This window comes from Pteropus medius, unplaced genomic scaffold (genome assembly GCF_902729225.1).
Source record: "Pteropus medius unplaced genomic scaffold, Ma_sr-lr_union100, whole genome shotgun sequence".
In the NCBI taxonomy this organism is placed as follows: Eukaryota; Metazoa; Chordata; class Mammalia; order Chiroptera; family Pteropodidae; genus Pteropus; species Pteropus medius.
The window spans coordinates 381038-396095 of NW_024354875.1; the positions used below are offsets into that span (position 1 = coordinate 381038).

General features: G+C 50.0%; 1 protein-coding gene across 1 annotated transcript in view; it reads right to left on the minus strand.

Moving 5' to 3' along the window:
* The window catches only part of INPP5D (inositol polyphosphate-5-phosphatase D), a 112171-nt gene that overhangs the window by 93675 nt on the left and 3438 nt on the right, over window positions 1-15058 (minus strand). The window contains exon 2 of the mRNA XM_039855265.1: window positions 3350-3413. Within this exon, the coding sequence (XP_039711199.1) occupies window positions 3350-3413 (64 nt within the window). The remainder of the gene's footprint in view (window positions 1-3349; window positions 3414-15058) is intronic.

Consider the following 15058-nt stretch of genomic DNA (forward strand, 5'->3'; position numbering starts at 1 on the left):
CTCTGTTTTTTCCTCTTTCGTTCGTTCTTTCCTCCTCTCTTCTCGTCTCATTTTGCTCCACGTCCCCTTTCTTCCCTCGCTTGGGCGTGAAGCAGAACTGACTTATGCTGGTCAGCAGAGCGATCGTTTTATTTGATGTTCCAGAGGATAAAGACAGCCAGCCGCTCCCCGACGCTGCCCACCCACCCGGGCCGGGCACTTCGCATCTGCCCTGAGAGGCGCCGTGCGTGACTCTCGCTTTCCCACAGTTACATCCTCCCCCAAGGCCACGCACCGTCATGGCCTTGCCTCCCTGTCCTCCTAGGGCAGAGTCTGTCCTTCCCCCAGGGGACCCAACGCCCAGCCAGGTTCGGACAGGCTCTGGCTCAGAAAGAAAGAAGGGTCAGCTGAGGCTCCCACTTCTGCAGGTCTCAGCTACGTTTACCCTTAAAACACAGGGATTTAATAAAGTGATAGTTTACGTCCTCTCCTCCCTTCTCTGATTTCTCATAAATCCATGAAAGGTAGAGTGAGAACAAAGTCCCCGAGTGTCGGGGTCACTCCTCTTCCTCACCAAAACGAGGCTGTCACAGGCCACCAGGCTGTCACTGGCCATGAGGCTGTCACAGGCCACAATGCCCGGACTGACTTCACTAGGTCGCTCCGTAAAGAAGGAACAGGCAGTGGCTCTTTGGTTTCGACAAAAAGACAGAAGCCCCAGAAAGAAGAGGTGAGGTGATTAAGGCACGCGAGCCATCAGCTCCGTCGCCACTTTGCTTGGCCAGGTTTCAGGCTGGATTCTTATTTTAGGAGCCCCGTATTCTGATGGCACTAAACAGAGTCAGGTGTAAGAAATGTGTTATTTAGAAACTGCGGCTGAGCTCAGAAAAGAGTATGAGGTTTTGCCTCAACACGAAAAGAGGAACTCGAGTTAAAATAAGCAGTGGCCGATAACTGCTGAAGCTCCGTCTCATCGTGTGCCGGCTTCGACGTCTCCTCCCAGTATTTTAGTAAAGTGGTGTCTTTTTATAGGAACGCATATCTGAGGGGTGGAACCTTCCTCAGGCTACCTAGTCCCCACAGCTCCCTGTAACCTGGTTACCTGCTGTTGGCCACCAAGGAGGTCACAGGCCGAGTGCCGGGGTCAGGAGCAGACATGCCCAGCTCTTCTACGAGACCTGCCTGCCCACCGCCCTGGCTGAGTGTGGGCCTCAGGTAACCACACTCTGTCCCCACAACTCTCCCCCGGCCTCCTGGTGGTAGGCAACACCTGCTCCAAGGCAGCTGATTTATACAGACCAGTGGCCTTGGGGCAGCCCACACACAGAAAGCCGTTGGTGGCTGAGCCAACCAGATTCCCTCTTGGGACGGGGAACTGAGAAGTGAGCCTGTTCGTGGGAGAGGAGCAGACCCACACAGAGGGGCTGAGTGGCGGCAGGTAGCACCTGGGTGCAGAGCCCCACACCCTCACGGTCCCAGGCCCTGGGCCTCCTCTCCCGCTTGCCGCGTGCATCTCCACAAAGGCCCACCCCTTCCACACGTCAGCCAAGGCAAGGATAAGTGGAGTGCCCGATCCCCACCGACAGAAACCCCCACAAAACACTTCATAGGACTGGCAGCGATTCAGGTGAATACAAGATACCACAGCAGCAAGGGCATGACGTGAGAGGCAGCAGACACCAGACACACGCTATACGTTTACAGGCCATGGGCACACACTACCCCAGAAGCCACAGTCACGTCTTTTCCAGCTTAAGGCCTAGTCATACTTAAAGTATGGCTTGACTTTGAAGGAGGAGAAGAAACCGCAAGGGGAAAAAAGATCAAACGCGTTGACCAGCTTTTAACCTGAGAGTTTAGACTCGTTTCAGCAAACCACCTATAAAGAATGCCAGCTCCACCAAGAAAGTTTATGCAGTCTCAGGCCTGGAAGAAACTGCAGAGGTCATCGAGGCCCTGCCCACCCCACGCTGGCCTTCCATTGGCGGCTGTGTCCCTGACAGGCGAGGAGCCCGCAAGAGAGATGACCATTTTAATGACAAGCAGCCGCCGAGCGCTTGGAAAGACGGTCTCGTACCAGCTGTGCCCCGCCCAAGACACGTGGGTGGCCCAGACTGGCTACAGACGTTTCAACGGGTACTCGTTAGACGCTGACATAGGTCCGCGCGTTGGGGTGACTCTCGGAGAAACGCTCCTTCGGGCGGAGCGAGTCCACTTGAGCCCAAGCTTGCAGCTCCCACAGAAACCCTGCTCCAGAGGCCCCAGAGGCCCCAGAGACGATAGAGAAGCACACCTCTCACCGTGTCCCTCTCCGTCCCAAGTGGCTCCTTAAAGCAATTCCTTTGACGCCCACAACTAGTCTCCCCGGAGGCATTCTGCTCAGCACAGCTTCTCTCTCTGACACACTGTCACGCCTCCAGTGACTGGCGCCTATTGTCCAATCCTGGAGTCCAGCTCTGCTTCTACCGCTGCCCCCGACTCCTGCCCAAAATGCAGCGAGCCCTCAGCCCTGGAACCAGACATCGCACCCGCCCCTCCCTAAACTTCCGCTTTCTTTACGGACCCTGTCACGGCTCCTCCGTGACAGGGCGTCCCAATCCTTGTCTGCCCTGGCTGCTCTCCTGGCCACGTGGGTGAACTTGGCTCATTGGTACCTCTCACCACAGTGCAGAGAACTGTCACTCTGGCCCTACTGGAGACACTGACGGTGTCACTTCCTTCATTCGGCCCACGCACCCCGCCCCCGTGCCCTTTTAATGCCATCAGATAAAAAATAGCTTCCCCGGCCTCCATGTCACTAAGTTGTCATGCACTGTGGTCACACCAAGCCCGTGCTGTTCGTCACACCGACTGCGTGTCGGGTGGCCTTCCCAGACCTGGACTAGCACAAGCCGGGTTTTCTTTAACACTTAGTGGCAGGCTTTACACATTTGGGCTTAGTGCAGTCTGATGCCACGAGCATCGGCCTTTGACAGAACAGATCTCTGCACGTGGACAGGTTCTGTTTTGTGCTCATCTATTAAGTCATCTTCCAGCCCAGAAAACGCCATCCTCCCTGGTCCCCTGGACTCCCACGCATCTGCGCGAGCCTCAGTCACTTCCCTCCACCTCCGGGCATCTCTCTTCCCCATCGGTTCCCTTTCACACCTGTGAACACGAGTCAAGTCTGTCATGCCTGCTCCATCACGTCGCTCCGTAGGGTCACGGTTTACCTGCTGAGCCATCCCCACCGTGAACTGCTAGAAGGACAGGCTCAGCCAGGCCTTCCTGTCCAGGCTGCTCGAGGCACGTGCTTCTCCCCCTTTTCACCCTTTCTCCGCCAGTTCAGGCCGCAGGCAGGATCGCAGCTCTAGGTTTGTAGAGGGCTTACCTGAACGGTGAACTTATCATCTTCGTTGGGCAGGATCCTGTACGTGTAAACGCAATTCCGATACCTGAAACAGACCAAAGACAACATGAGGGCCCAGGCGGGAACATTTTTTTCTGGTCACTGAGAGGACAAGAATTCCTCTCAGAGCGTGAGGAGTCTGGGCACGAAATCTCTGAACTTAGGGGCTAATGGTTCTGAGGTGGACGTCGGGCCTGCCATCAAGAGAGGCTGGACCGGGCCACAGCTTGTCCCCTTCTCCACCCCATCAGCACAAAGGAGCTTCGTTCAGGAAAAGGCCGGTGGGGTTTTGGGGGTGTGATTTACATGCATGCTTGACAGCCGTGTGGTTCTGACCTAAAGGAGGCTTTCGCAGCCTCTGGGCTGTCATGTCGGCCAAAGGAACAGAGGCGGAGGTGGTGTTTCAAATAGCGGTAAGACTGCAGTGGGGCTGAGCAAGGCGGGGGGCAGAGGTGGGGACAGGCAGAAGGGGTGTGCAGCCAATGAGAGGGGCCGCACCGGCCAAGGCTCTGGGTGCAGTGCCCCATCCCGCTGAGCCCCCCTCACTCCCCACGGCTTCTTCCCCTGAAGCCTTTGCCACATGGGTTCATTCTCCCAAAGGCCAGCTGCCACCCCATCAGAGACCTGGGTTTCCCCCAGCAGCTGATGAGAGAGCCACAGGGCTGCTTCTAGCAGGAAGAGCTAGGGACCCTGCATGTTCCCCTCCTTCTAGAAGCTCCACTTTCCTTCAGTTTTGGGGTCTCCAATGCGAGGAGGAGGGGCTACTTCGTACTTCCCTAAACTTCTGAGCACCTTGGGAGAGGTGCACATTGGCAGGTGGCCTGGCCAGTAACACGCCCGCCCCCCACCCCCGCCCCTGCAGAGAGCCTGGTGGCAGCAGGCAACCACACAAGTCCATCCGCTCTGCTGCTGAGCCCAGAGGCATAAGGAGTTGCGGGGTGCTGGGTGGGTCTTCACTCTTTGCTAAAACTGCTGGTTGGTTCTCTTACCCCTCTAATCTCCCCTATTTCTTCCACTTGGGATTCTCGGGAACTTCAAAGCCACCCCACCCTTGCCAAGCCCCTAGGCAGGGGCTGCCCTCCAGCTCCCGCATACTGGTTCTGTTACAGTGACCAAGACAACGAATGCTTTGTCACAAACATCTCACCTACTTAGCTCCTCCTGGGTGCCAGGCACTTTGGTAAGCATCTATATGTTTTAGTTTAACTAGATTTTTAAATTATGCTAGTTAAAAAATGTTAAGACCATATGGAAAGATATAAAATGAAAAATAAATATCTCCTTCCCCCAGTCTCTACTTCTAGAGTCCTACTTCTAGGATTTACTGCTCCTTTTTGTAAATCGTTCTAGAACTTTTAAACATGCACACAAACTTACATGGCCATGTCTTTTTAAATGCAAATAATATCATACTACATGTGCTGTTCGGATATTTGCTTTTTTCACCAACAAAATACCTTAGAGGTCTTCCCAAGTCATGTTCCACCACGTGGTTATACAGTCATTGTTTTGACTAAACAACGTACTATGGTAAATGATGCTGCCGCGAACATCTCCGTTCCTACATCTCGCGAATGTTGGTGAGCTCATAGTTTTAGTGTCCCCATCAGCAAAACGGGGACAACAGTAACACAACCTCTGAACCCTTGTAGGACAGACTAAGCGAATTAATGTATGAAAAGCACTTAGAACAGTGCCTAGGACACACTAAACACGTTTATTATCGATCGTGGATCAGTGTCTAGAAGAACAGCTGGGCTAAAGGACACAGGAACTTTATATTTTGATAGAGACTAACAATTGCCTTCCAGTGAGATCGTGTTACTTTTTTCTCCCACTAACCGGATATGAACGTGCCTATTTCCCCACCCCCTGCCAACTGGCTGTTATCAGACGTTTTAATCTTTGCAAATCTGATGGGTGAAAGAAAAATGATGGTTTGCTTTCATCTGTCTTTCTTTATGAGAAAGGTTGAGTTTGTTCTCATGTTTCCCTGTTTGTATTTCTTTTTCTGTGAATTCCTTTTCATATCTTTGGCTCGCTTTTTTTTTTCTTTTTAATCTTTTGCTTTCTTATTTCTAAGACTGATATATGCTACAATATAAGTGGGAATTATTTATTTTTAACAGTGTTTATTCACTTTGGGAGGTTTTAGTTTGTTTTTTTAAGCCGTGTAGAAGTGTCACAATTTTATGTGGTTGGTTTTATAATCCTCAATGGCTTTAGAATCAACGGATGTTTAAAGAAAGTTTTGGAGACGGTCGTGGGAAATTTCACTTCCACGCGGCTCTTCATGTCTCATAGAAAAGTTTATTCTTCTCTCTTCCTCTCATCTCTTTAATTCCCATTTTGCCACTCCACGTCCTGTCTCCAGAGCCTGAATTGACACAATCGGCTTCTATCCGAGATGGCGAGGGTGAACCTCTAGTCCAGTGCCACCTCGCCTGCTGGAGAGGTCCCAGGAAATAGAGAGCCACCCCATAATCTTAGCCTGACTCCCCCCAGCCTCGATTTCTCCAGCCTCATTTGCAGAGGCCTGCCAGAGGATAGTTGGAACCCTGCTGAGCTCTTATCTCTGGGAGTCCTAGTGACACTTCCTCCAGTAGATATGCAAATGAAGGCAGGGCCCCAACAGTCTCTTATTTGGCTGAGGGCAGCTAATTTGTGGAAGAGGTTGAGCAGAGCCAAAACATCAGCTCGCAGACAGAAAGAAAGAACACAGAGTCACAGGGAGAGGGGCAGAGACAGCCGCACAGAACAGGAAGGCCCTTTATGGCTTTTTCAAAGATGTTCTAGAAACGCCGAAACAAAGAAACAGCTCCATGTTACTTAAATAGATCAGAATTCAAAAGCCAGTGCAAGAGGAAGACAGGACACTTTGCCCCTAGGCAGGGACATCTCAGCGTCTCTGGGGCAGACACACAGTCCCTGGGGCTGTCGCTCGGGAATATGGCCGCTACCACCCCTGCCACCCACAACCCACGGGAGAGCAGTTGTTCCAACGTGCATGCCACAGGCGCAGGGGCTCCGCGGGGAGCGGAGGTAGGCACACCTGTACAAACCTGTGCACGCAGGTACGTACGCATGCATGTGCAGATTCAGATACGCAACATATACACACATACATGCACACAGCCACACACACACAATCTTACACGCGAAACGTTTAGCGTGAAGATTCTACAGCTAAATCATCTCCGACAGACCGTAATCCGGACAGCACGCTCGTCATTGTCCCACCCAGCCCTTGCCCAGCTTTCTGTGGTGATTAAGTAACAACTGAGGGCGCCAGCTCCGACCCTCAGCTGCTCTTCCTTGCCATGACTGCGTGGCACTTCAGGGTCACTGTGCTAGCAGTGATCCCACTGCTGACCCCGGGCTGGGGTGACGCGGACCCGGGCTGGGGTGACGTCAGCCCCACAGTGCGTACTTCTGCAACCAAATGAGCGTGTGCCCTTCTCAAGTGAAGCAGGGCTGAGCGCAAATTTCCCACGTGACACTGGACAGCCGCTGGTGAAAACAGACGCCCACACTCTGGAAGCAAAGAGGAAAAAAAGAAGCAAGAAGAAGCTGCCACGCCTAGGAAGGGCATTTCTAGATCAGCCCTAACACGGTTTTGCTCCGATGTAAGAAGACGAACCAATGGAAGAAGGAAGAAACGCTGTGGTGTTTTATTTATTCTCAGATAAAAATCAGGTAAGTCACAGAATGGAAGGTACGGCATGGCGACTGTGGCTAATAATGCTGCACTGCGTATTTGAAAGTTGCTAAGAGAGTAGATCTTAACAGTTCTCATCAGAAGAAAAAAATCATGGGTGGTGATAGATGTCACCTAGACCTAGACCTACTGCGGTGATCATTTCACAATATAGACGAGTGTCGAACCGTTATGTCTGACACCGAAAGCTGATATATATTACATGTCGATTATACCTCAATAAAAAAGTTATTTCTGTATGACTATTCCTAGCCAAATAAACACTGACAAGCATGCCCAGTAACATCCTTTACCATGGCAAGCCGAGGGGCAATGGGGGAGGGAGGGAGAGAGGAAGAGAGAGAGACAGAGAAGAGAGAGAGAGAGAGAGAGAGAGATCACTCTCCAAAATTCAGGAACCTCATTCCCGTCTGTCTCACTCTGCTGATTGGCTTGGCATGCTCCCATAATTGTTTTTAACCCCTTAGTAACCTATTATCTATCATTTCTAATTTCTAATGTTATTTGTACGTGGTTTCTCTTTTCTTCCTGCTTAAGTATTGCAGACTTCTGGACAAGTCGAGGTGAGACAACAAGGGCTGGAAACTCTGCATTCAAAAAAGCCACTCGAACCAACACAGAAGCAGAAAACACACGTCAGCCCCAGGAACCAAGGATGTTCACCGTTCACTGGCTAATCCCAAAGAATCTTGCCAGAGGGAGTAGGAAAATGGAAGAATTAAATGTAGCCATTAGCTCAGAAGAGGAAAAAGCCGGAGGAGGCACCAGGTGGCCAGGTGAGGCGGCCAGCGTGCTGTAGCGGGGCTGCTGAGCACCCTGCCCCCCAGCAGCCTGGGGGTTCGACGGGCTGTTCCTTGCACAAGACTCCGGAAGGAAGCCCGCCTATCCATGCACCGCACCCCCTCACCACTCACCCCCATCCCCTGGATCTTAGATCGGGGGGCTCGCACTCCCATTCCTGCTGGTCTTTTCTGTGTTTAGGAAGAGGATTTGGGCAGAAACCCACTCTGCCCTCCAAAAAGAATCTGATTCCATTTTTTTCCTGAGAGTTCCTTGTCAGAAAAGAAAAAATCACCAGACCTGTGAAAACATATCACTACCCAAAGGAAGGGGCATGGTTTTTCTAAGGACTCGAACGTGTTACTTCTACATTCTGTAAAATCATTGCAAAAGAAAAAAGAAAGAAAAAGACATTCTGGAGGAGAAATCTGATTCGTGAATCAGTAAGATTTAAGAGACGATTGTTATCTCTGAAACTGAGAGAATCAATTGTGAAAACTGAGTAATAAGACAAGGAAAACGGATCAGAAGCAAAACACCTGCGTTTCTAGAAGCAGCATGAAACACAAGAGTCAGGAAACAGCTTCCATTCTGGAGAAAGTTAATGAGGAAGAAAACAAACTTGAGAAAGGAAAAGACATTTTAAGGAGAGAAAAGAAGAGAAAAATAGAAGACAGAGCTCCACCCTCAATTATATATACAATAGGGGTTCCTGAAAGCACAAATATTTTTAAATATAAAAACAAAAAAGCAGAACCAGTAAATAAATCTCAGAGCACATTACTTGAACAGTGGAAAATTAAATGGACGACCCTCTGACAAATAGAACAAAGGACACAAAAAAATGCAAGTGAGCTTGACATTCTCCTTCTCCTTCCCCTTGTCCCCCAACTAGACCCACTCGCCACCCTCCCCCACCTGCCATGTGTCCTGGGGGCTATTCCTGGGCTGCTGCACAGGCTTGGCCAATGGGAGGCATGGGCCGAGTGATAGGCGGATGGGATGAAGGTATTTGTTCCCCTGACCCCACATTGCCTACTGCAGGTCAGCAATGACCCAGTTCTTCCACTCCAGAACACAGCTCAAAACGGATGGCCTGGTGACACAGCCCTGTCCCCTGCCTCTTCAGGTCCAGGAGTGGGAATGGCTTCTTATGGCTGCTGGCCCCAGCCTCCATCACCATTCCTAGGCCTATCACCCTTACGTCCTTCCCAGGTAGTATCGTGTTTGATTCTCATAGTACTTCTCCCTCAGGGGGACACATTCTCTTCCCTATATCCTCCACCGTAGTATTTTAGAAATACTGGCCGATGTAGTAAGTTAGGAAATCAGAATAAGAGTTGTAAGAATTTGGAAAGTAGACCACAAAATGATCATCATTTGTATATAATTGTTTACCAAGAAAATCGAAGGGAAGCAAATGGAAAAGAATTTGAAATAACGAAGTGAATAATGTGACAGAATAGAAGGCGATATATAAAATGGGTAACTTCCCTGGATGTTACTAGTTACCACAAATGAAAACTGCAGGAGACAAGATAACAGTAATAAACTATAAAATAATCAGAAGTGAGCACAACAGGAAATATAGAGGATCTATATGAACTAAACTATAAAATTTAAGATAATAGAGATAGCTATATTTATTGTTAAGACTGAATAACAGTAAAAGGTCCATGTTCATAAGTTATATTATGGACTTGGTGTAATTCCAATCAAAGTCCCAATAGTATTTTTCCAACTGGACGAAATTATTATCTGGTTCACCTGGAAGAATATGTGAAAAGAACAGATATGAAAATCCTAAAATAAAACAGTTTATGAAATTGTGGTCACGCACTAGGTATGACATTTGTGTAAGAAAGGTAGACATACACGGAACAGGGTAAACAGGCCAGAAAGAGACATATCAGATTTAACATGTGGTAAAAGAGGAGTCACAAAAGGAAAAGAAATAAATTATCCAGTGAGAGGTTTTGAGAAAGATGGTTACTTGAGAAAAATACACATATATCTTTGTCTCATATCATTCATTCATTAATTTCAGAAAGACTGTGTTCAATGTAAAACACAAACAAAAAACCTATACAATCTCTCCTTCTGTTTCTGCCAAATCCTGTGCTTAGCCCGTGATATACACTTTTCATTCAATCCACCTAACACCCCTACTATATATTCTCAGTCCTGATTTTCAGATGAGGAAATTGAGGCCCCGTGGAGTTAGCTGACCTGCTGAGCTTGGACAGCAGAATCACCCTTAGCCTGAGTCCATTAAGCTCCAAACACTCTGTCCTAACCCTCCTGCCTCCCACAGGAAGAAACGGCTTTGAATTTCTGTGTGCAGAGGGATGCTAGCTGCTCTTTGAAAAGCAAAGGGAAAAGCATCACAAAGGGAAAAGATCGACAGGCTTTATGAAAATTTACAACAGTCTCTAGATGTCGAAAATAGTCACAAAGTTTAAAGGCAAACCACAGTGAAAATACCTGCCACAAATGCTATATAAGGAATTTATGCAAATAAATAACAAAACTACAGCTTCAAAAGAAAAATGGCAAAGAGAATGAAACAGATCATTCGCGAAAGAGAGATTACAAAGGACAATAATCCTATCAAACAGATTTACCGAGACTGCCATCAAGAAATGCAAATCAAACTGAACAGAAAGTGACCACTTTTACCTTGCAACATAACACTTTTTTTTTTTTAATGAAAATATTCAAAATCGGGCACTCTCTGGGGATCATAAATTGAAACAAAATTTCTGGAAAGCAATTTGTCATTCTATGTCAAGAGCCTTAAAAATGTTCCTGTCCTTTGATCTAGTAATTCTACCTCTGGGAATCTATACCAGAAATGTCTCATTCCTGCATAAAGACCTTCGGCATCACCATACTTGCAGTAACAAAACACTGTTGATAACGTAAATGTCTGACATTTCACAAATTATGGTTCATCATGTAATAGAATTTTGTGCATCCATCAAATATGATACTTTGGAAGAAATTGTAACTAAATGGAAAAATGCTACTATGGTTGGAAAATGCATGCTAAAATTATATGGTTATAGGTATATATATTAGAAGGGTTATATATATATGTATGTATGTATGTATGTATGTGTGTGTGTGTGTGTGTGTGTGTATACATATATACAGAGAGAGAGAGAGAATGATACATCAATGAATTAACAGTATTTATGTTAATCTCACACTGACAGATGATTATTTTCCTTCGTTATACTCTGTACTCTTTGTGAATTATACTTAATACTGTACACATTTAAATTTCTGGGAGAACAACTGCACTGTTTCTCAGAAGATCTGTTTCTACACTGCACTGACGTCTGTGATGGACTCAGCAAGCCTCACCTCTCTAGGGAGGTGGGGTCCTGCCTGTAAGTGAGGGGACCGGACCAGCCGATCCCTTGGGGACAGCCCTGTCTGGTGTTATTTATAAGTAACTGAACCCAGACTGTTTGGGTCCTGGTGCTTATGAATACAAAGTTTTTCTACTTAATGAGACAAAGCAGTGTGAAATGAGCAGGGCAGGGAGGGAGGACCCGGCTGGTGGAGGGTGCGGGGGACACGCTTGCTCTCTCCGCCGCGCGTGGCCGGCCCACTGTGCCATCAGCTCCGACCTCCACCTCATCCCCAGCTGTGCTCCTTCTGGCTTCCTCGGAGCCTCTGGACTTCAGCCCTCTCATATCTCAAATCTTCTTCCTAGGTTGGAACTAGTCCCGTCTCAACTTTGTCTTCATTCTACCTGGTTTCATTCGGTGGTTCTTCTTGGCATCTGAGCCCCAGACCCCTCTCCCCCTCAGGCTTCCAGGTGCTCAACCACGGCCCCAGCGGCCACCGGCCACTCAGGCGTCACCGAAGTCCTCTTCCTGCCTCACCTCTTTGAATACTTCCTCTGAGGAAGCCCCACTTGACAGCTCAGCGTCTCCTGGAGGCTCCTTCGGGCCTCCGGGAAGTCCCAGAAGTGACACGCTGCCTCTGCTCTCCTCTGTCTTCTGCGGAATTGTCTTTGCGGATGGGCCCCAGACCCCTCCGCTTCCGAGATGTCGCTGCTCACTCCACAGCTCGTGAAAAATAACGGCCGGAGCTCGGCGGGTACGCGCCACGTGCTGGCCTCGCGTTACACCTGTTACCCGCACCCTCCCATTTTATCCTCGCAATAATCTAAGGGCGACGACAGAAACACAAATAGCCCAATTTTCAAAAAATGGACGAAGGATTAGAAAAGACATTTCGTCAAAGAAGATGTGCACATGGCCGAGCAGCACATGAAAAGATGCTCTGTGTCGTTGATCATTAGGGAAATGCAAGTCCAAGTGACGATAAGACGCTACTTCACACCCACTAGGATGGTGGTTATCAAAAAGCTAATAACGTGCGTTGGCGAGGACATGGAAAAATGAGAACCCTCGTGTGCTGCTGCAGGGAACGTGAGATGGTGCAGCTGCTACGGAAAATGGGATGACAGCTCCTCAGACCGTGGGAAACCTGAGCCCATGTAAAAAGCTGTGCGCGAATGTTGACAGCAGCATTAGTCACAATAGCCAACGAACAAACAAACAAACAAAACATCCACCCCAAACGCCCATCAACGGATAAACAATGGGCTATTATTTAGCCATAAAAAGGAATGACTCACGCTACACATGGACGCACCTTTGGCAGCATTATGCGAGGTCAAAGAAGCCGGGCACGAAAGGCCACGTATCGTGTGGTTCCATTGATACGAGATACCCGGAACAGGCACGTGGTTAGTGGCAGGAAGTAGACCAGTGGCTGTCGGGGGGAATGGGGGGTGACTGCTAACGGGTACAGGATTTGGGGAGGAGATGATGAAAATGCTCTGGAGTCAGAGCGTGGTGATGGTCACGTGACATTATGAAGGTCCTAAACACCACGGAATGGAAAACCGTACCAGGGGTGCTTTTTTGTTGTTGTTGTGTTTTGTTTTTTTTGTTTTTGTTTTGCCATATTATGTGGCGTTGTATTTTCCCTTTGCAGGCTGGTTTACCATGACCTCGTCAGAGCACCCCTCAGCTGGTCAAAGACTGAGGAAGCCTTTCCTAGGGGGCCCCTGGGCATCTCGAGAGCCACGTGCAGGAAGGCAGAGTCTCGTCCTGTGGCCGTCGCCCTCGATTCCCTCAGCCGGCTCCTGCTTCATCTGCCCGGCACCACACTCATGCTCTGAGCCCTCAGGACTCGTGCCCCGGTGAGACCCTCTCTTCATTAGTTCCCCCTCATACATCTCCCTACCAGGGGTGATTTTTATGGGGTGTGAATTATTATGCCTCATTAAAAAGATTAACCCAACGAGGGGCATTTCGCCAATGAGGATGCTGGGTCGTTATAGGGAGGTTAGCGTCTTGCAAATGCTAGAACTCACATCAGATCTCGGCAATCGCAGAGGGCTTGCCCCTGAGACTGCGTCCCATGGAATGACTGAGGGAGGGAGAGTGGACCTCACTGCCCCCCACCCCGCGCCCCCCGCCAGGGCAGAGAGGAGGCCCGGCTAGGGGGACCACATCTCACCACCGTGCTTGGGCTCACACTCCAGGAGACGGGACCATTCGACGGAGAAGCGCTGATGTCTGTGCACAGGTGAGTTTAACCTGTCAGGTAGGCAGGCAGGCTTGGAAAAACACCAAAGCCAGAGCCTGGCCTGGATGGAGGTCTGCTCTGAGGTGCTGGGCATGAGCGCAGAAAACCCGAAGACACACGCCTTTACGACGCTCGCTCTGAGTCGCCCCACAGAGAAGATACTGTACCCGGTTACCTCGTGGGCCTTCGGGGGCCTCCGGTCCCCCTGGTGAGAGCTGCCCTCCGACAACCGCTTACATAAACCGGACTTCGGGAGCCCGAGGGCCCCAGCTCTGGCTACTGCCTGTGCCGCATCGCCCCCCTTTCTGTCACCGCCACACATGAGAAACGGCGTTTTTCTTTGCCTTTGCACAAAAGCAATCAGAGTGCTGTCAACTGTTCTGAAACGTCACAAGAGGACTGGAGGAAAGAGGGTTATGTCACGCCCATCTGCACCACAGGAAGTGGCTTTACGTCTCTCCTGGACCTTTCTGCCCTCTCAAGCTCCTCTCTGTGGCTCGCTCACCCCGGGTCTCCACTCCAGGCCTCCTCAAACCCCACCCCTGCCCAGGCTTGCTGGCTCCCCACTCTTTCTCCCTTGGCACGGGTTCAAGTCCTGACTCTGTCACTTACTGGTCCTGTAAACATGGCATGTTACCTAAGCACCCTGGGCCTCTGTTTCTTCATGTGGAAAGTGGGAATAATAATAGCACTTCCTCCCAAAGCCACTGTGGATGGTGAGGTGGTACAATAAAGAGCCTAGAACAGAGGCTGGTACGGAGCAAACCCTTTTTAAGTCTCTTGCTGTTATTTGCGGGCAGACCAGGTTAGCAACCACCCTTTGTCGGCAAAACAGGGCTTGGAGCCTGCTCTGCCTCAAACGGTCTGTCACATTTTTAGTTCCCTGAGCAAGTGGAATGCCTTCCCTGAGGGAACTTTGGTGACTAAATGTCCTTCTCGTGCTTTTTCATCTTTCTGGCCATGCCGATAAGGCGACCAAGTCCAGGTCGCCTGGCATACTGTCCCCAGGAACGAGACTCTAGGCAGCTCACGGAAGGCTGAGCGCTGAGGGAAACCAGGACCGCCCCTCACCACAGCTGCCTGGACCAGCCTTGGGCTCCGAGCCAAAGGCAGCTCATGCCTGCTCCTCCCTCAGAAGGGGAGCCGACTGCCTCTGGTGTGGTTTGCTGGGAAGGTCACCCCAGCAGGCAGCTCCATATCGAGGGGTGGCTGATGGACCCAGTCACAGCGGGCTCTCTTGGGGCCCAGGATGTTCTTCCTGAGAGGATAGGTTGTGTCCCCAGTAGCACTGGGCTACTGTTCTAGTTCTGCCCGTGTAGTCTGGGCAAGAGGAGGTTGTCCCTGGCTCACCCTTACCCCTTGCATTGCTGGATCCCCATCCCCAAAGGCACATGTCTTCTCTGCAGCATAGCACACCTGGCAGGTGTGCCGGCCCCTGTGCGGAAGTGTGGTCCTGCAGGAGAGGCGGGCACGAGCTCGACAGCCCCTTAGCATCCTCCATCCAAGCTGCGCCCGGCGTCCCGCCTCGAGGTGCCCTGAGCACTCCCCAGAGTGGGGCCGACTCTGCTGGTGGGTTT